The following is a 21,742-nucleotide window of genomic DNA, read 5'->3' on the forward strand; positions in this document are numbered from 1 at the left end:
AGTTGATATAACTACGGTGGAAGTGTTGACATCATGCTAAGAAAACAAATACCTATTCTTGGCTGTTAGGCCTACCGTTTCACTTGATTGATGAACACATGTACATTTCAGTAAAAACATAACGTTATTTTAAATGAATTATTCATTATATATTAAAATATTCATTTGTGTATCGCTGTGTCAATATCACACGAAAATGTAAAATTGGTGTATAAATTAGAATAGGAACACGGTCTGATGGAGTGCGGAATTGTAAATTTGCCGCGTAAATGCATTTATAACTATAGTTACTGATGTCCATATGATTTTTACATTTTCTTTGCGTACATTCTTTTGAGTAGTAGAAATATTCGTTGTAATTATATTCGTGGTTCCATAGCAACTAACAAAACTACGGAGGTTTATACACAACGAATATTTTATGTTATACAGAATTCGGGCGTTGAAATAACTTTAATTTTGTTTTTGACCGAATAAGCCATTCTAAATATTAAGTCTGACCAGAGCTGTTGATTAAGATGTTTTATATTCATGATCCATCGCGTCGTTTTACTCATACAATGAGACTGACTGCTTAGCTACTTCTGGATTGATTCACAAAACAGTTTCTGCAAAACATCAAACATGTACATACAATCCGAACATCATACAACATACAGTCCGAACATCCTACATATATATGCAAATAATCCGAACATCATACATGTAGATACAATCCAAACATCATACATGCAGACACAATCCGAACATCATTCATGTACGTATAATCCGAACTTCATACATGTACATACAGTCCGAACATCATACATGTACAAATAGTCCGAACATCATACATGTACATACAGTCCGAACATCATACATGTACATACAGTCTGAACATCATAATGTACATACAGTCCGAACATCATACATGTACATACAGTCCGAACAACATACATGTACATACAGTCTGAACATCATACATGTACATACAGTCTGAACATCATAATGTACATACAGTCCGAACATCATACATGTACAAATAGTCCGAACATCATACATGTACATACAGTCCGAACATCATACATGTACATACAGTCTGAACATCATAATGTACATACAGTCCGAACATCATACATGTACATACAGTCCGAACACCATACATGTACATACAGTCTGAACATCATACATGTACAGACAGTCTGAACATCATAATGTACATACAGTCCGAACATCATACATGTACAAATAGTCCGAACATCACACATGTACATACAGTCCGAACATCATACATGTACATACAGTCTGAACATCATACATGTACATACAGTCTGAACATCATAATGTACATACAGTCCGAACATCATACATGTACATACAGTCCGAACATCATACATGTACATACAGTCCGAACATCATATCATTGTATTACATCTTTGATAACGACTATTAGCTGCCACTAGATAAATAACGACGCGACACATTTTTATGATATGTATACGATATCCCACTCCATATTTGATATAGTTTGATTTCGTAATACACGCTTAAGTTTGATAAACTTATAATAGATACTTACACTTAATAGAATTAACTCTAGTTGAAAGATAACATGATTATCACACTGTGAACCAGATAATTTGTGTTATATTTTTTGCTACAGTTGGCATATTTTTAATACTCGTTCATGTTTACATGTTTCAAGCAATATCATGGTAGGCGATATTTCAGACCTACAAAAAAAGCTCTGCCATTTATCCTTATAAAAATATATCTTTTGATCATCTTCATTTTCTTTTTGCCGCTCTATCTTAAATACACCCAAAACAAACAAAAATGTGTCAAATGTCAGTTTTTCAAACGTTGATATTTTATAAGAATTTATTGATTTGAGACGTTGGGATTTTCTGTCTAATTGTACTCTGGTTTCGTATTACATTGATATATCAAAAGAAATTATGTTATCGATTGCTATCATACATGTAGTGATTTAAGTTAGATCTCAGTACATGTACTTACTGATAAACTGTAAAGCATAGAGTAAATGAAGGGTTTTGGATTACCTAAATCTGAAGTTAAATGGATATCAATTTCATGAAATTCAATGCGATGATGTGTAAGGGATAAAAGCTCTAGAAATGTCATTGTACCGGAGGGTACGTGTCTTCAAAAGTAAATTGTCAATAATATACACCTGTAAAGATGATGTGTTAATTTGTTCTCACGAAAATATCTTAAACGAAACAAGCTTTGTGTAGTAAACAATCCGTAAGTTATCCGGATATATTGTACCCGGCATTACAATGTACGGACGTGTTATTAGTGTATTGAGTCACATTCCAAAGGGCGCCATAACGACGGAGAGGTGTCCCACATCTACACCTCGTCAATCGCCATTTAAACCATATTTATTCATTGGTGGAGCGGTAAGTACAGTCATACATATCCCGTACTTATATTTGAATAATAGTAACACCATTTACACCAAATGAACATGTAAATATAGTGTATTTACTCAGAATACGTTCATTGTAATCGTAGAATATGTTGTAGCGGCTGTAGTAATGTTAGACGTACGGAAACCGAAAGAGGAAGTACAGGACGTCACCAATTTACTATTTATTCCCAATAGAGTAGGAATCGCATTGTTTGTACAGTTATACCACCGTCGGATCCCATAATTTGAAGACTTTACGTATCCAACGGCGTCATTTTCTGATTACATGTAGAGCGGAAGTAATAGGAAAATTTGGGCAAACCCTGTTCTATAAATAAACTGCTATGGTATACGTGTGTGTGTATATATATATATATATATATATTTACATTCACTATATAGGCTTTTTGTTGTCGTTGACGGGACTTTAAATACCATGCGCCATGAGACATTATTCTGAACGTATTAATACAACACCGACCATAACTACAATATCCAATGTAAATAAACATGACGGCTGCTGAAATATCGCTGGGCATTGTGAGTCTTGACAATGTAATTGTAAATGTGCCAAAAAAAACGAAAATATAAAAAAAAAAACTTTTATTACAACAAAAACAAGACCAGGGTCTTTAATATCGTACAAAATGCACATCGGTTGAAATAACCAATGCCGACAATGGAAACAATTTTAACACTCATGCGATTTATCAGAAATATCGTCTGTTACACTGCACTGATCAACAGGGGTTCGTTACAATTGTTTGAAATACACATATGCTATAGACCTACCGATATGAGTTACAGCACACATAAACATACACCAGGCATATTTCAGACATTTGAAACGAACCCATGTGCTCCGTCGCAAGATCACTCACTTAGACGCTATCAGTATCACGCGTCTCTCAGCCACGGTTTCCTCAGTTTCTGACGACATGTCAAATAACGAGGATGTTGTAGAATCTACCGACTGTAGCTAGGTTCCCATACAATCTACAAAAAAAATCACGCCTGGATTCTTCACAAATTCGAACTTTTCTCTCTGCTCATTCAACTTTCAAAAATAACTCCCTCATGGAAGGCAACGTCGGATTCACGGATTCATGGTGTTCACTGTATTTATCCATGAGCTAAATTTGTTCCGGAGAAAAATCGAAACAATTTCAAATCTAACTTTCAGCTCAGATTTCTATTCAGTGTGGACTGTCGATAACGCTGGAATTTTAAATTTTGAATATAAATTGTAAGTTAAAAAAGAACATAAAAAGGCAGAGAAAACGTAAATATTAGTATTTAACTGTTTTTGTATGGTATTTATGAGCGCACATTATGATGTTTACTTGCAAAGCTGTGTCATTCAAATAGATCATAAATACAATACAAAAACAGTTCAATGCTTAAAAACATGTGTCTGCGTGGATACACGCGTGAGTATGAAGGGTCGTCAGGGCTTGAACTCTTCCATATGAAACGTATTGTCACAGGGTATCACTGAAATCGTTGTTAAATGATATGAACTTATCGGAACTCAATTGTTCGAACACAATCATGTTTATTTTGAATATATATGTATCATACTCTGTGATATACAGCTATTTATAGTTTACACAGCTAAAAAACAAATATAATATATATATATGTCGTCATAAGTAGCGTTCACGTTGAAATTTACAAGTTTTCACATATTCGTAATAAACGATTTGTCGGGCGGTAAATATATAGATTTTAAGAAGCAAATAAGCCAAACAAAAAGTTTGAAACATAATTTAAAAGAACATAAAAACCAAGACAACGTTTTCCTTAACAAGACTAAAGGAGGACAGGAGTCCTGATAAAATACTCTGAGTAATATTCTTAGGATTTCTTAAAATGATTCCTTTGATGACAAAAAAATCCACGAGTTTCCATGCCTTTTTTTAAAGCACACACACACATCTATAAACTGACCGGCAAAATAAAGTTTACACTTTATAAAAGGCAGCAGATAACTTTATTTTATCATGATAAATTCGATTTTAACTCGTAATTGTAAAATTTAATAATTATAGACACCTTTTAAACAGAATCAGGACTGCCGTCAACTACCAAAAAGGCAAACAGTCTTACAGAACGACGTATGGGTCATTTCAATTGTTCACGTGGTTTTGACGTCACAACTGTATACAGTTAACATACAATTGTGCCGTCAATATTTTGTGTGTCCGCCATTGTCTGCCACACAGCGTTTTCTCATAGTCAACACTAAACGTCGTTTGGATTCGACGCTATTCATCGATTACAGATGCAGCGGTCATGACGTGGCGCCGTTTCACGACGCCGTTCCGCTCCAGGGAGTTGGTTGACATGTCCTACTTGTCGATAACACTTCAAAAGGCACTTAATCGTATATCTCGAACAATTCATCACACGCGTCACTTGACGTTTTGATGCCCCGGCTTGTAGCACCCCAATCACACGATTTCTATCCGCTATTGAAAGTCTTGCCATATTGCCGACACACTCAAACCTTACGGCCTTTGCCAGGGAAGCTTACGGAGGGCACGTGGCACAATTTGCATGCGCATAACTTCAGTGTGTCGCGCTGAGGGTATACATGTATGGAAGCCAATATCTGAACTTAAAGTGTACCCTGAACGTTTTGCTATATCAAGCTATGAAAATACTTCATATGATACAATAAAAGACTTAGAAAGTGCGAACGTCGTAGTTGACTCCGTTTCCGAGATATTGTGATGTATCTGAAAAACACACCTTTGGATCAGCGGCGATCGCCTCGATATGGGTAGCCTACATCTATGACATCACAAGTTCAACGCTGCCAAAACAGCACTATAGGAAAATACCGGGAAGCTTCGATCAAGCGTTCGATATGTGAGCTTTTAGCTACTTATATGATATATTCCGTCGTCACTTACTTGTGCAGATAATATTTAAAGACCACATACATATAAATGATTTTTTATTTTATATTTTAATGATGAAATGAGTTCCTCCTGAGGAGGCAAACGGTGTGTTGGATGCTATCTAAATGGAAATGTGTTTTTTTACATAATTTATTTATCTAGTGACTGTAAATAATATACTTTTTTATTATTAAATTGATATTTAGAAAATTTGACGAACACCTATATACAACACAAAACACTTGATTAAAATTTGAGTCAAATTAAGGTACATTGTAGGCGCACCTCACCCCTTTCTTTACAATATGTAGATATACGATTGGAATTGACAAAAAAATGCATGGGTTCAATAATTTATGCTCAAATTGAGCAGCAACCCGTGTTTTTTTTTCTCCCAGTCATAAAACGTTTTTATATTTTATGCAATCCAAGGAATTCAGCACATAATAAATATACACACCACTTTTAAAAATATTCAGTGCAGAGGTAGAACATGCCCGTTCAAGGCTCACAAAGATTAGTAATTATATAGTGTGACTCTGTGACAGTGTTTACGCATTTCATTTTCCCCGTTATCTCTCCTGAGGACATTGTTGTTAAATTGAAAATTGGGAGACACATAATCTACACCAATTGCAATCTATATACTAATCTCAGGTAGCCCTTACCCACCTGCTGACATCCCTTTGATGTCATATACCTGTACACAGGTATATCGGTGTGTCTTGGGCGTCCTGTTGTCAGCACTGGATACAGGTGATTAGAGTTATTTACCTGTACACAAATTTCACATCTAAGTATGCTAAGGGAGTGGATCGAGATGATTTTCATTATTTAACCAAGATATTTGATTATAATTTGTGTATGCTACATGTATAGCAGAGACATATAAAGCCATATTAAAGTGTATAGGGAGAAACAAAAATGTTTGAATCTCATAATTCAATTATATTTTCGAGATAAATGTAATCACGGAATTAGATTAAATAAGTAGGTTATCTGATTTAGCATCGCATACATAGGTACTGTACTGTATACACTTAAATGTGTAACTGTCGATATTTTGCTGTTTATTTGAATTGTAGACCTAACACAAGGAAGACACGGTGTTGTCGATTTGTCATTAAACTGTGATACTGCAAATAGTGACATTTAAAACAGCAGACACCAACGTTGAAGTTATTTTGTAAACATCTTTAAACGATATTTTTCCGGTTTTGTTTACCGTAAAGGTGCCACAGTATATAACTTTGTAATATAAGTATTCCGGCACAGAAACTGGTCACGAAGTAGTGCTGTTCAATGACGACATGATTGGATAAGTTCTAACCGAGAGCAGAGACATATAAAGTATATACGTCTGTGTAGAGTAAAGAAAATGATTGCAAACTGACTTTCCAGCTAAAATTAAGAAATATTTTTGAGCGACAACATTGAGACTATTTCTGTTGAATTTCCCTCAAACTCGTTCATTTGAAAAGAATTCTCATCAGTGCTCAGAATCAGGACATGCAATGCTACCAGTCTATATTGACCTATTTCAATTAAACTCACTGTCTGGGAATTCTGGCGAATTTTATATTGCTGGATACCATCTATATAATGTTAAATTTAGCATAGTCTGATTCCTCAAAACTAAAACAAATAATAATTCGCAATCTGACGCTGTTTCCTTCGAAGGTGACCGCTTCGGGAGTTGAACTTGTGACGTCACAGCCGATAGGGGCCAATTCACCGCGAGTTACGATTATGCTAATTAGTAGAAAAAGGACAGGTGAAAATCGTACGATTTACACGTCAATATCTCGGTATTGGGATCACCGATTTTTATGCGGTTTTCGACATTTTTGTTTTTGGATCATATAGAATAATACTACATTCATTTCTATTTTCGTTCAGGGTACACTGAACGTCAAACAAAACTGCGATTTGTGAATGTTTTTTAACCTTGCAATGATACGATTCCACAAATATAACAATGGGTTTCCAATAAAAATTATGTTTGGCAACAATATATTTATTTGAAAAGTGTATACTTAATTTTGCCGTTCAGTATAAATACCTTGTACGTAAGATTTCTCGACGAAGTACAAATTTCATGATAATCTAAAAAATGCTATCCTTTCCTTCTATTGGTGAATATGTAAGTTTGTACAGATTCGTTTGAGGGATATATAATTAAAAGAAGATTATCTCGGAAATATGTCCGAATACTGATGAAAAATATTAGGAATAACAAGAAAGAAAAAATAGGTACATGTACCTATATATCGTACAACGGGAGGTAACTCGTAACACCTTAAACTTCCTAATGGGGCACCGTCGGCACTTTCCGTAAACGAGAAAATACCTTGGGAGTAACTAGGTTTTTCTCGTTTACGGAAAGTGCCGACGGTTCCCGATTGCACTTAAGCATTGAACTGTTTTTGTATGGTATTTATGATCTATTTCAATTACACAGGTTTGCAAGCAAACATCATATGATTTGTTTGCTTGCAAACCTGTGTCATTCAATAGATCATAAATACCATACACAAAACAGTTCAATACTTGAATTTACGTTTTCTCTGCCTTAAATGTTCTTTTTCAATTTAAAATTTATATTTAAAATTTAAAGTTCCCGCCTTATCGACAGTCCACACGAATTCCGTTAATAGTTGGAACAGCGAGTTGTCGCGTGCTGATTGGCAAACAAATTAGTACTTTGAAATTTTAATAAACACTTCAATTATATTCCACAATTCAGTATCAATACAATTGCGTATGATATGTCTATAGGGTGATTTAAGTTTATCAATAGAAATCTGAGCTGAAAGTTAGATTTGAAATTGTTTCGATTTTTCCCCGGAACAAATTTCGCGCATGGATAAATACAGTGAACACCGTGAAACCGACCTTGCCCTCCACGAGGGAGTTATTTTTGGAAGTTGAATGAGCAGAGATCTAGAGAAAAGTTCGAATTTGTGAAGAATCTAGGCGTGAATTTATTTGTAGATTGTATGGGAACCTGACTAAAGTCGCTAGATTCTACAACAGCCTTGTTATTTGACATGTCGTCAGAAACTCAAGAAAACCGTGGCTGAGAAACGCGTGATACTGATAGCGTCTGAAGTTAGTGATCTTGCGACGGAGCACAGGGGTTCGTTATAAATGTCTGAAATACACAAACGCCTTGTGTATGTTTATGTGTGCTGTGACTTATATCAATAGGTCTATAGCATATGTGTCAGTAGGTCTATAGCATATGTGTATTTCAGACATTTGTAATGAACCCCTGTTGATAATTGCAGTGTAACAGACGATATTTCTGATAAGTTGCATGAGTATTAAATTTGTTTCCATACCCGATATGCATTTTGTACAATATTACAGACCTTGGTCTTGTTTTTGTTGGAGTAAAAGTATTTTGTTTTTGAATATTTTCTTCTTTTGTTTGTACATTTACAATTACAATGCCCAGCGATATTTCAGCAGCCGTCATGTTTATTTACATTGGATATTGTAGTTCCGGTCGGTGTTGTATTCATACGCTAAGTATTATGTCTCGTGGTGCATGGTATTTAAAGTCCCATCAATGACACAGCTTTTAAATAGCCTATATAGTGACAATGCCATGCAAATGTAAATATACTCCCATGTTTCGATATGTAGCATTCGTGTGCATATGTATTAACAATTATTACGCCGCCTACACAAATATAAAGTGGAATATTGGATGAATATTTGATATTGTTGTTATTCTTGAGACAGCTACCGATCGGACACTCGCTCTGAGATGAGTACACTTTATAAGGCGATTGTACTAACTGTATTAATTATACGTAATCGTTCGACGTATTCGAAGAGTTTGCGCCATTTTGATTCAGAAAAGATGTTTTATACATCAGTTACATTTCGGCTGAAATTCACTATACCAGGCAAATGTAACGTATACACATTAAGTTTATAATAATAGTCAAGATACGTGTAACCTACAAGCATTTTGCATCACTTAAAATTTGTTTTGAACCTATAACAATGCTCTTTTAAACTATTCACAGCCCGTTCGGTCTTTTGTTATCAGAAAAATGATTTTTTACGTATCAGAAAAGTCATGCTGATAATATTTCGTTATTCTCATACTTGCAGACAAGGAAATAGCGTTTGAGTACGTATACAATGGCGGAAGGTGGTCCCCATCCAGACCCTCACTCTGAAGCCAGCACACTACCAAACCTGTCGGACTCCCACCTTCTCGAATGTCCGATCTGTCTGGAGCAGTTACGTCAGCCGAAGTCTCTGCCGTGTCGTCATTCTCTTTGTGAGGAATGTTTGAGTAGCTACATCGTCAGTGAGATGTCAGGGACGAGTGATACGGCGACTTCCTTTATCTGTCCGGTATGTAGGACCCTAACTCGCCCCGTGGACAAAACAGAGGACAAAGAGAAATGGGCCCGGCAGTTCCCGACCGACAACGTTACCATAGAGATGATACAACTGAGAAACAGGACGGCAGAGCCACGTTACTGCGCGCCCTGTCAGAGGAGGAAAGGAACCATGGTACCTGCACAATTCTGGTGTAAAACTAACGAGTCATTGTTCTGTGAGTCTTGTAAAGTAGATTTGCATGATAATATCCACGTTGGCTGTGATATCGTAGATATTAAGGCTTCCAAGAATTGGCAACTGAGGAAAAACACATCTGACAAAAGATGCGACAAACACAAGGATGAGATTGCTTATTATTGTGAGGATCACAAGTCTTTGGGTTGCAGTAAATGTATAACTGTTGGTCACAGGAAATGTGACAACGTGTCCACAACAGAGGATTACTGCGAGAAACTGAATAGTAGCTCCCAACTAGAGGAAAGAAAGAAATTTCTACAGCAAGGAGCAGACGACATGGAATCCATAATAAAGGACTTTTATTTACGACAACAGAACATTGCAGACGACAAGGATGCGGTACTGAAAAGCATCGACGACCTGCAGGAACGTATGGATAAACGTATCAGAGAGATGAAGAAGGAAATCACAGATGACGTAATCACGGCGTACAAACAGGAAAGAGAAAATCTGAAGGTGTCCACACAGAAGTGTGAACGACTGAAGGTCGCTATACAGAATACATTAGAATCGTCCTCTATAGCTCTACAGAGGAACGACCATATGGACACGATCCGGCTTTACCAGAAAGGTCAGACGGAGCTCGAGGCTTGTAAGGATCTAGTGAAAGAAATGCAGATGTCGAATTCAACTGTCAGTATTAAACATGAAATCGATTCGGACGTGACAAGTCTGAACTTTGGTAAAGTCGTTGTCCGAAAGCAACGAAGAGATTTACCAGGTGTCCCAACTCTCGTCAAACCTTTATCAAAATGTGAAGTAAAGGAAATAAGAAAAGTGACCATAAAATGCCCGTCTGATCAAGGTGATTGTTTAGCCCGTGGTGTTGTATACCTTCCTGACGGCAGAATTGTGGTGGGAGATAGAAACAATAAGAAGTTCAAGTTAATCAACGACGCGGGGGATGTTGTGGACGAGTTAAAATTGGACGGAGATCTGTGGGATCTGTGTATGGTGGATAACACCACTGTGGCGGCCGCTATACCGAGTCCCGGAGGTATACGTGTAGTGACTGTCACACCCTCCAAACTTACACTGTCGTCTGTAATAAACACAAACAAACAATGTTACGGTATAACGTACAGAGATGGTGAGTTTATCGTGAGTACAGGATCCGAAGTCTGCAGTGTTAAGAAAGACGGGACGACCAAGACGTTATATCGATATACTGGTGATGTATGCGCGTTGTCACATGATCCCAAGGACGGACAGCTCTTTATCGCCCATCGTACCAACAGAACTGGCAGAACGGCGATTGGTAGGTTGTCTACTGACAACAAGTACACGGACGTGTTGAATGTTGGTGTAGTAAAGTATGCGTATGGAGTGGACGTCGACATGGAAGGTAACGTCTATGTTTGTGGTTACGGCTCCAACAACGTGGTACAGATGTCCGGGGACGGGACTAACGTCCGGGAACTGTTAACGGCAGCGGACGGTATCACACAACCGCTAGCAATATCTGTTTGTGGTAATAAACTGGTGGTGTCAAACCTCTCAGGTCAGCGGGATTCCATCCAAGTGTTTCAACTTGTATGACTTGCAGAATCAATCGTACACAAAATCGACATTTGACATACTAGTGTATTTTTGATATACCATTAACATAACTGTTTTTATTTATTTAACGAAGATGTAAAAATCATTTCTATCGTAAATGATGGATAAAATCAAAAGTGTTTATATTGAAGTGAATATCTTACGATTAAATTACCAATATTAGTTATGAAAAAAACAAATATTACCTAGTTCTGAATGAAGTGTCAGTTACGCATATAATTTTTTTGTTGACATTGTCGGACTAACAATCAAAGCGGGTATTTTCAATTTGATATGAATATATACTGTAATGTTACATGTGATAAAATAGTTCTAATTAATCATTTGAAACATAAAATGTCGACTTGTTCGTGAATTAAGGATAGGAGATAATTGTTAGACTTTCTTTAATTTAAGCATTGCTAAATTCCTGTACGTTATCAGTCAATTCCAAGTAGATATTTACCTTATTACTGTATTTGTAAACCATTTCAAGTTTCTGACCGTGTTTTTTAGTCCAATTAAAGACGTTTCTCCAATATTATTCTATAGCGCATTGTTTTATTGCTGATCGAGTCTCAATCAAATAGATTTAGTTCTGATAACAGAGCGTTTGCGATAGAAAAACTTTCGTCCTTCCACGGCTATTGTGCCCCCGTAACGAAACTTGAGGGCCATTTTGGACTACGCTTTCTGTCGGTCCGTTAGTCCGTACATCCGTACGACATTTTGTGTTTTAGTTGTGTTAAATGTGTTATAAAGAGGTTAATGAGTTTTAATGGCCACCTGTGTTGTAATGTACCGTTCGTATTTGTTGTTGCCATGGTATATGGAAATAACCATGGATACAAAGCTAAATATTGTATTACCAATAATGTCAGCACCAAATAGCGAGAAACATTCATTTATGTCAGTAATAATAACAACACAGCGTTTGAGTTCTAGATTGTATTAAGGAGCTACTAAAGGAACATGATACTGATATGTTGGATATTGATATAGTTATACATGTTATTACTTATACACACATTTATACATACTACACCCATTTATACATACTACACATAATATGCATACAATACAAAACTTGGCTTGAAGACTGGCTCAGCTGTTCTGACTTGGATGTGATTTTTGTAGATTTGAATTACCACATTTTAAAAGATGTTACAGATTTACGTCTCTCAAATTTGGGACCTCTACCCTGAGGTAAATAATCCACCAGTACCCGTAAGTGTACCGCTACAACGATGGTTGAAGAAATCTTCAAGACTACTGTGTTTGAATCATCCCACAGATTTGGAACATCTACGCCGTGGTAAAAGTTCGCCAGTATACCAAGGATGTATATATACCGTACAACGATTGTTGCAGAAATCTGTGTGATCAGGGTTCGAAACTCTTGACCTTTAATGAATTACTTGGGGAATAATGATGTTTATAGCATCATAAATCCAAAACTCAGATGTGAAAACCCTGTGTGAACAGCTGAGTGTCCCCAAGTAGATAGTGATAGATAATGATATATATATTTACACGTACATACCTATAGCTAACATATATACTAATTAAGACGTTGTCATGGTAACACAATTAATATAAGAAAAAATATAGTCACCTGTAGTGTACAGGTACCGCTGCAACGATGGTTGTAGAACTCATGATGTTGGGAGTTGGAACCTCTACCCTTGGGTAAATAATTCGCCGTCACCTGTAGTGTACAGGTACCGCTACAACGATGGTTGTAGAACTCATGATGTTGGGAGTTGGAACCTCTACCCTTGGGGTAAATAATTCGCCGTCACCTGTAGTGTACAGGTACCGCTACAACGATGGTTGTAGAACTGTGTTGCCAGGAGTTGGAACCTCTACCCTCAGGTAAATAATTCGCCGTCACCTGTTCTGTAACAGGTACCGCCACAACGCTGTTGTAGAACTCGTGATGCTGTTGATTACCTTACATGATAAAGTAACCCATAACACTTAATTTTTTATCCATCTTCACTACTAAGAACAACATGTACTATTACCTAACGTCAACTTTAATAGAAGGATGCGTGTGCCTATTTCCTACTATGTTAACCTTTCGCAATCTGCTGATCGTCAGTAGGTTAATGCATTTTGAGCTGCCTGTAGAACTGAGTCTGATGTTCGAATATACCGGCAGTACGACTCGGATGTCCACCTGCCCAGTGTTTTAATTAAATGGTCCGGGATTTTCGAGTCTGAGGCCGTTGTAGCGGCTCCTATGCGGAACGAGTGACCTGAGTATAGGTCTTGGGGAAGCCTGCACGCTTTCAGTGTTTGTCGTAATAGACTGATGAACTCTGTTCGTGTCAATGGGTTCCCGTTGTCGAAGGCAAAAATAGGGTGTGTTGGGCTTACAACTTGTGATCGTGTGTTGACATGACGATCCAACTCACACTTCGGGCACACTGTAGACTTGTTACAGAATAGTTTGATGTTGACCCCGTGACAGAACGGGTCCGTCTTAGATCGTTTTAGGGTTAGCACTGTGTATTGTTCATTAATTGACACATCACCTACTATTAGATGTAATTCCGGTTTGAATGTTGCTTTACAAGTGAATTCCCCGCATCGGAGGAATCCGAAGAAGGCAGTAGTACATGCCACTTTCATCATTCTATCCACACTGTTACCAAATAACCCCTGTTGTAGCCGCTCGTACATGAGTGAAAGCACATGAAAAGTCACTGGATACCTAGGTTTCCTAGCTTTGCCCGCGTCCATTCTCTTAACCCCATTCATTGCCATCTGGAGTCGTGTTAATGTACCGGTCATACCGAACACCGAATTGACCTCGTAGAAAGGGCTGGAAACTCCCTGCGCCACATAATGAAATCTGATGCCGCACAGGTAAAGTTTGATCGTGGCATACTTGACTTTCAAGCTGGTGTGACAGTAAGTTACAAAATATATCAATAATTGTTCGGAAATGGGTGGCAAGTCTGTATGATAGACTATGTTGTTCATGTTACAAAACCGAATAAATGTTCGCATTCCCGACTCATAGACATGTCTTGTGGACTCGGCTACTGAATTATTCATCACTACCTCTACCTTGTGTTGTAACTCCACATTACCTCGGAGACTGGTGGGCAGATACATGGAACTGGGTGGGCGATGGGGGCCAGGCGGCGGAAACGATCCATCTGCAATCGAGATAAAGCGTCAGCTATTACATTTATTTTCCCGGGCACATGTTCAGCATGTATGGTGAAGTTGTTTTGTATTGCACACCATGTTAGCCTTCGCATCAATTGCATTATCGACAATACTTTTGAGCGGCCTTTCCGTATGATGTGGACCGTAGCCTCGTTATCACAAAAGAAACGGATACGTTTGTTTTCCCACATATATCCCCACATAATAGCTGCTACCACAATTGGGTACAACTCCTGTAAGGCCATGGACATCTTATCGTCATTCACTAAGGGAATATCACCAGGCCATGCCTCACAAAACCATAGACCTTGAAAGTACCCTCCGTGTCCGACTGTAGACGATGCGTCGGTATATAAGGACATATCGGCAGCGTTGGTGATAGCAATGTCATAAAACGTGGAAATCCCGTTCCATTGTCTAAGAAACATTGTCCACATGTGCATGTCCTCCCTGCATTCCGCGTTCAAATGCACATAATGGTGTAATTCCTGCACTGATGCTGATAAAGCTAACAAGTATGATATGAAAGATCGACCGGCTGGAATTACCCTACTTGCAAAAGTCAGGTGTCCCAGGAGTTGTAAAAGTTCCCTCTTGGTACAAGATTTGCGTGCAGAGAACTGCTGTAGTAACGTCCCTATTCTCTTGATCTTGTCCTGGGGAAGCCGAGCTTGCATATTGTCAGAGTCCAGTATTATACCTAGATACTCTATCACTGTAGTCGGACCAGTCGTTTTGTGTTTCGCGATCGGGATGTTAAGTCTTTCAAATATCAGTAACAATTTGGCCATAGTGTTTTCTGCGTCATAGCCGGGTTTATCCACTGTAAGGAAATCATCTAACAGATGTAGGATAAATTCTATTCCGTAGTTATTTTCTGCTATCCAGCAAATCGATGATGATAATTGATCAAAAATCTTTGGACTGGACCTACATCCGAAAGCTAGACGGTTGTAATAGTAATACTGATCTAGCCACTTGACGCAAAACAAATGATATTGGGACGGTGAAATTGGTACCACTTTTAAAGCGTCAGAAATGTCAGTCTTGCACATCTTTGAACCCTGACCGTTCTTAACCACTTGTTTGATTGCGTCGTCTATCCTAACATATGACAGGGAGCATTCTACTTTGTCAATTAAGTCGTTGATGCTACTTTGGGTCGCGTCGTTGTGCGGCGCTGATAAGTCCACGATGAGTATTTCGCTTTTGCGACACCAATGGGAGACACACGATAGGCCGGAAACGGGGGAGCAACGAACGGTCCGGAAATAAAACCTTTCTGGAGTTCTGTATCTAAAAGTTTTGTAACCACCTCTGGTTGTTTAATGGCAGATTGCAGGTTTTTGCATTCTTTTGTCAGGAAGTCTAATTGTCGGACTTTTGTATGGAAACCTTTGGTAAAGCCTTGTACAATATTGTGCACAAAAACCCTATTCGGGTGACGGGTCAATTCCATTTCGAGTTGCTGAATGTTGACCGGCGTATTTATATTTTCTTCAGTTAATTTATCGCCCAATAATATCACCTGTGTGTCCCGGTTTTGGCTATCTACTGATGATAGTCATTCCTTCTTTGAACGGGACCGTAGTGGGTATTGTTCCCCTTTTGTGTTGCAGTCAGCCGCACCGTGTGTGTTTTGTTTACACTGAGAACAGACATGAATGTACGGGCATGATGACTCGCGATTACATCCCCTTTTAGTGTTGTAATTATTACATAATTCCACCCCGTTGTGGAATACACGTTTGCGGCCATGTTTGTCGGTATCTGTAGACAGACTACGTGAATTTTCTGCCTGATCATGATGATTGTTCTTGGAATGTTGATGATTGCCGCTGCGCGGACAGTAATGCGTTTCATGCGACGCTTCACCCCAGTTGCTGCAACTGCGGGACTTGGACCCGGCGGTGACCAACTGAATAAGGTCTCGATCCCTAATGGACCAGTCCATCTTGAGGCCGTGGAGGGCCATGGCGTTTGCACTTTTTAACGAGAACAGTTTATGATATTCGTAAAATTTTGCACCGTAGGTGTTATACAGGCCTCCAACAATGGCTTCATACTGTTCTAACTCTTCCCGTCTGTCGGGATAAGCCTGGGACATGGTGCGTTTGTATCTTCCGAACGTCGTTATGAATTCTCCGATACTAAGAGACCGGCGGAGTTGGTGTTCCTGGGCCTGATTCTTTTGTGATAGGGTATCGGGGACCTCATAGTAGGGGATCAACAGTGATGCTAAATTAACATCCCTACCTTCAATGATCTGTCTCCTCACCGAGGCCGCCATGAGGTCCATGTGAGGGATGTCTTCGGGTGATACCCCAAACCTCGCCCTGGGCATGGCGCTGAATGCCGTTTCGTTGAATACTGGTACATGAGGTCCCGCCCCCGTTTGCATCGTAGGTCTATTGTATAGTTAGTCCAGCGTCATAGTCGGGTTTCTCTCCTTGCTGCTGGCTGCTACCATGTTTGCCATCATGGTTTGCATGCCCGACATCGTGTCCACCAGGGCTTGAAATATTGGTGACATGGGCGCCGCCATGTTTGAGCCGGAACTACCTCCATCGGGATCCTTGCGCGTGTTATTGTTGTTGTAGGCCGCCGTCTCACACACGTCTGCTGAAGCACTGCGGGCGCCTGTGGCTGAAGGTGTGCGATTAATCCTCCGCGGTGAAATATAGTTCCCACTTACTTCCCTGTTATCCGGGCTGTACGAGCGGGATTCGTCATTCCGAGAGGAAGGTCCCGCTATAAATTGCATGTCGATCTCGTTTGAAGAACGAGTGGTGGCGAACTGCGGTATTGGGCGAGGAATCCTCGATCGCGGGACACGCGCACTACCCTGTGAACGCTCGTTTGCGTGTCGGGTTAGTAGATTGTCAACATACAATTTACGAAGTGTAGAGATTGGAAACGACGTGGAAGTAACTAATCCGATCGCGGAAAGTTCATGCCGTAATCTGGTGACACCCCAGTTCAGATAGTTGGTCATATCCAGCGCACTTCCAGACGTTTTCTGTTTCTTTGATTTTGGCGCCATGATGAAGGAAGGGGTAAAACACTCCCCTGACTAATACTTCAAAAGTTCATCGTATGTACATACGAGAGACTCCCTCGTTACACACAACATACATGATACATCCCAGACAATAAGTAAAGTTCGTGTACGTAGAATTTTGAGAGAATCACTGGATAAAATGCTTGAATTGATACAGATTGAGAGAATTAAAAATGGCTGCTGGAGCTGACTGATCTCCCTCAAAGTTGCACACGCCCCCACTCTGATCACGTGATCTGGATAGTCCCTTACTAGGGAATGACTGGCATGACTGCACACGACCTTTGACTTATTCACCACATAGTCAGCCCACAGTCCACGACCCCCAATGACTGCCTATATTACTAGATATAGAAACTTATCACTGCCATAAAACATGCTTAAAATTATTTAAGCTTCAAAATATAGTATCATACTATTGTGCAGTTCGAAGTTTTTATCATTTTAACTATGTCGATTTATTTACAAAAGTCCGATGCATGTTGAATTCCAAACGTTTAGATCAAGAATCAAGGCATAAGAGATTTCTGCGAAGTACATGATCCCATAATCTTCAATAATCAAGCCTATTTTGTCTTCGTGTTTACACATCAAAGAATAATCGTCAAAATCACGATTGCTATTAATATCTCTTTGTTCATTTCTTTTGTCAAGTCACTCCCTAGAAAAAATGGTATTTCTGTTATTTTGGGTGCCGTTGATTTCCTGGTAAAAGGTACAAAGGGATTCAGTATTTTCTTGGTGAAAATGATGATGTTCTAATCAGCACCTTTAATGGGGAATGGTAAACCTAAGAGAATGGTAAACCTAAGATAATGGTAAACCTAAGAGAATGGCAAACCTAAGAGAATGGTAAACCTAAGAGAATGGTATACATAAGAATGGTAAACCTAAGAGAATGGTAAACATAAGAGAATTGTCAACCTAAGATAATGGTAAACCTAAGAGAATGGCAAACCTAAGAGAATGGTAAACCTAAGAGAATGGTAAACATAAGAATGGTAAACCTAAGAGAATGGTAAACATAAGAGAATGGTAAACATAAGAGAATGGTAAACATAAGAGAATGGTAAACATAAGAGAATGGTAAACCTAAGAGAATGGTAACCTTAATAGAATGGTAAACCTAAGAGAAGGTAAACCTAAGAAAATGGTAACCTAAGAAAATGGTAAACCTAAGAAAATGGTAAATCTAAGAGAATTGTAAACCTAAGAGAATGGTAAACCTAAGAAAAAGGTAAACCTAAGAGAATTGTAAACCTAAGAGAATGGTAAACCTAAGAAATATACAATGATTCTGATTGTGAAATATATTGGTGTAAAGAGAGTGTAAAATGGTGAAAGGCTGAGAGGTTATCAAAGTGACTTCAAGGATAACACGATACAAAATTGTGTGTGCTTGTTTTCTATTCAGAAACTCCTTACTAAAGCAAGTAATTATAATAAAAAAGAGTAAAAGTATTTTTTTAAGGTATTTTTAGTATTTTTCAATAAATCTCTTAAAAATGGGTGTGGTGACGGGGAATTCGGGGAGCGAAAGTGGGGGCTTAGGGGGTAAGGCTGGCGCCTCGCAGGAGCTGAATAACTTTTAGCAATTTCAGGCCGAAAAAAGAGATTGAAAATATCCGGGGAGGGTATGATAGAAAACATTCTTTATTTTACTTTGAAAACTAGAGCCTCAACTAGTGGGGTACATTGTATATTACGTATGTGTGATCCGCATAGTTGAAACTGTAAATGCATCTACAGTATGTATGTGTCGGGTGTACCCGTTGTAAAGAAAAGAAATCAACCTGTTACGTGGTGGACGTACACTAGCACAAGGACATCATACATGCTATATAACGGGGTGTGAGTTTTATCATTTAATCTGTTACAGATATATTCCGTTGGAAATATCTAGTTGACTTGATATTGACGGGTCAAATAAATGTTTTGAAACATTTGAATTGCAACTGATTTTATGTTTTAAATGTGGCGCCTGATTTCGTTTGGAAACGGAAGAATTGTTTTTCAAGATATTCTGTCAAAATGTTCATGATTAAGAAAACAGAGAGCGGTATTTTTATACCTTTTATTGAAATTTGTCATTGTAATGTATCACTCGATATGTGATGAAAAAAAATAGAGCGTTAATAAGTAGAGGGCGCTAATTTTGGTAAAAACGTTATACATAGTCATTCCTACGTTTTTCTATCATTTACGTCGGTCGTTATTTTGGTGCACTGATAGGCTGCTCTGATAGTGACTCGTCGAATGTTACAAGTAAAAGAAAAAAATCCTGACCTAAATTGCATCAGTTAATCTCTTTTATTTAAGTATTGTTCATTTCGAGTTAACAACACTTTTATTAATTCTTTTTTGTATTTTTCTGTACTTCGTGTTTCGTGTGTAGCTGTGAAGACATGAATACATATTACATGTATGTAAATGTGATGATGAAATTTTGCTGAACCGTAAAGGAAACAGAAAATAATCCGGCGCCATATTTGAAGTATGTATATATCAGCTGATGCTTATTTCACTGAGTGTACACAATTGTGAAAATATTCATGCATCACAACCAATAAGTGTTTATATGTGACGTGTCGATGACTAGTACGGTATGTAGTATCTTACCCTTATCAGGCAAACGACCAGTGACGCGTGCGAGTTGTCCACAAATCGATGTCGATACGGCTACGCTGTAAGCGTTTGTACAATAAGTTGTTTTATATGTACCGAAATATTGCCGCTATTAATATTGATCATAGTTTGTAAAATATTTAGAAAAAAAACAAACTTACACGACATCAAAACGAGACTTTAACGTGATTGAAACCTCAGAAGAATATATCCTTAGCAACAGGATAACATTAATTTATTATATTAACATCTAGAAACATCGATATTATTAATAACAACTGAACATCATTAAAATAGTTATGTTACAACTGACCAAAACCGATTTAAATACTGTACATGTATATCTTAACAAAAATGTCAAAACTACTTATTTACTGAACAACGTTGATAAAATTACGTATTGTATAAACAACAAAACTAATTACTTAAGTATCGGACAACATTGGTACAATTACGCTATAACAGAACAACAATGATATATATTTAAGTTTGTACATTTTTCCTACCTTTTTAGAACGCCCTCCCCAATCACTTCAAATGAACATGTTTATAGAGTGCTTCTACCTATCTAAAATAATATTTTTAGAGTTAAAGCGTATGTTTGTTCTCCCTTCTCTACATTTGTTGTCGGCGATGTCTTCCACGACACCGGTCTTCATATGACAATAGCCGATACGGGGACGTTCAAACACAAACACAAACACAAACAAACAAACAAATTTAAAATAACTTTTGTCAAGGAGGCAAATACACCAACATGTCATCTACAGCACACATACACACAAGCACGCATACATTACACACGTAGAGGCACGTCCGTATATGATCTGCTGTCAATAGGATGTTGAACAAAATAATCGTAGAATGTGTGTTGTAGTGATGATTTCTGTGGTAAGGAAGGTAAGCGATTCTTAAATTTCGGACATCCTTCGTATAGGAAAACAGAACAGAGCATATATACGCATGTACATGTAGATGTACTGTAATAGTAAAGAGTTAAAGCGGGCTTTGTCAATATTCGAAGACTGTTGCTCATGTTGGTGATCGTTGGTCGAGGTTTTTTCAACTTTGATCCAGCCCTCAACTCAAGCTGGCTTATTTTGTATTGTTTCAAACACCGGTGGATAGCGTACTTGCATTTCACAAAGGCGGCCGGTGTTCGATTCCTTCATCGGAGGTGAAAATGTTTGGGGTCATCTGCCAGGCGACGTGGGTTTTCTCCGGGTACTCCGGTTTCCTCCCACAATCAGACACTCCACGCCCTAACATCCGGTCCACCAAGAGTGATTAACATGAATTGAAATAACTTGTTTTATAATTATTGTAAAATGAATATATCAATATATTAAACATTGTTGCATTTGTGTATTAATGCTATACCGTTTTACATGACATGTTCGTGTGTAC

General features: G+C 38.2%; 1 protein-coding gene across 1 annotated transcript; it reads left to right on the plus strand.

Moving 5' to 3' along the window:
- Positions 1-2,316: 2,316 nt before the first annotated feature.
- LOC110451353 (transcription intermediary factor 1-beta-like) lies at positions 2,317-12,006 on the plus strand. Its single transcript, XM_021499323.1, has 2 exons — positions 2,317-2,405; positions 9,451-12,006. Exon 2 carries the CDS (start codon positions 9,481-9,483, stop codon positions 11,464-11,466), a length of 1,986 nt encoding a protein of 661 aa, XP_021354998.1. The 5' UTR covers positions 2,317-2,405; positions 9,451-9,480; the 3' UTR covers positions 11,467-12,006.
- Positions 12,007-21,742: the final 9,736 nt, after the last annotated feature.

This window comes from Mizuhopecten yessoensis, unplaced genomic scaffold (assembly GCF_002113885.1).
Source record: "Mizuhopecten yessoensis strain PY_sf001 unplaced genomic scaffold, ASM211388v2 scaffold5965, whole genome shotgun sequence".
Classification (NCBI taxonomy): domain Eukaryota; kingdom Metazoa; phylum Mollusca; class Bivalvia; order Pectinida; family Pectinidae; genus Mizuhopecten; species Mizuhopecten yessoensis.

Excerpts from the sequence above, each read along its gene's own strand:
- LOC110451353 (XM_021499323.1), top strand. The coding sequence starts at position 9,481 with ATGGCGGAAGGTGGTCCCCATCCAGACCCTCACTCTGAAGCCAGCACA.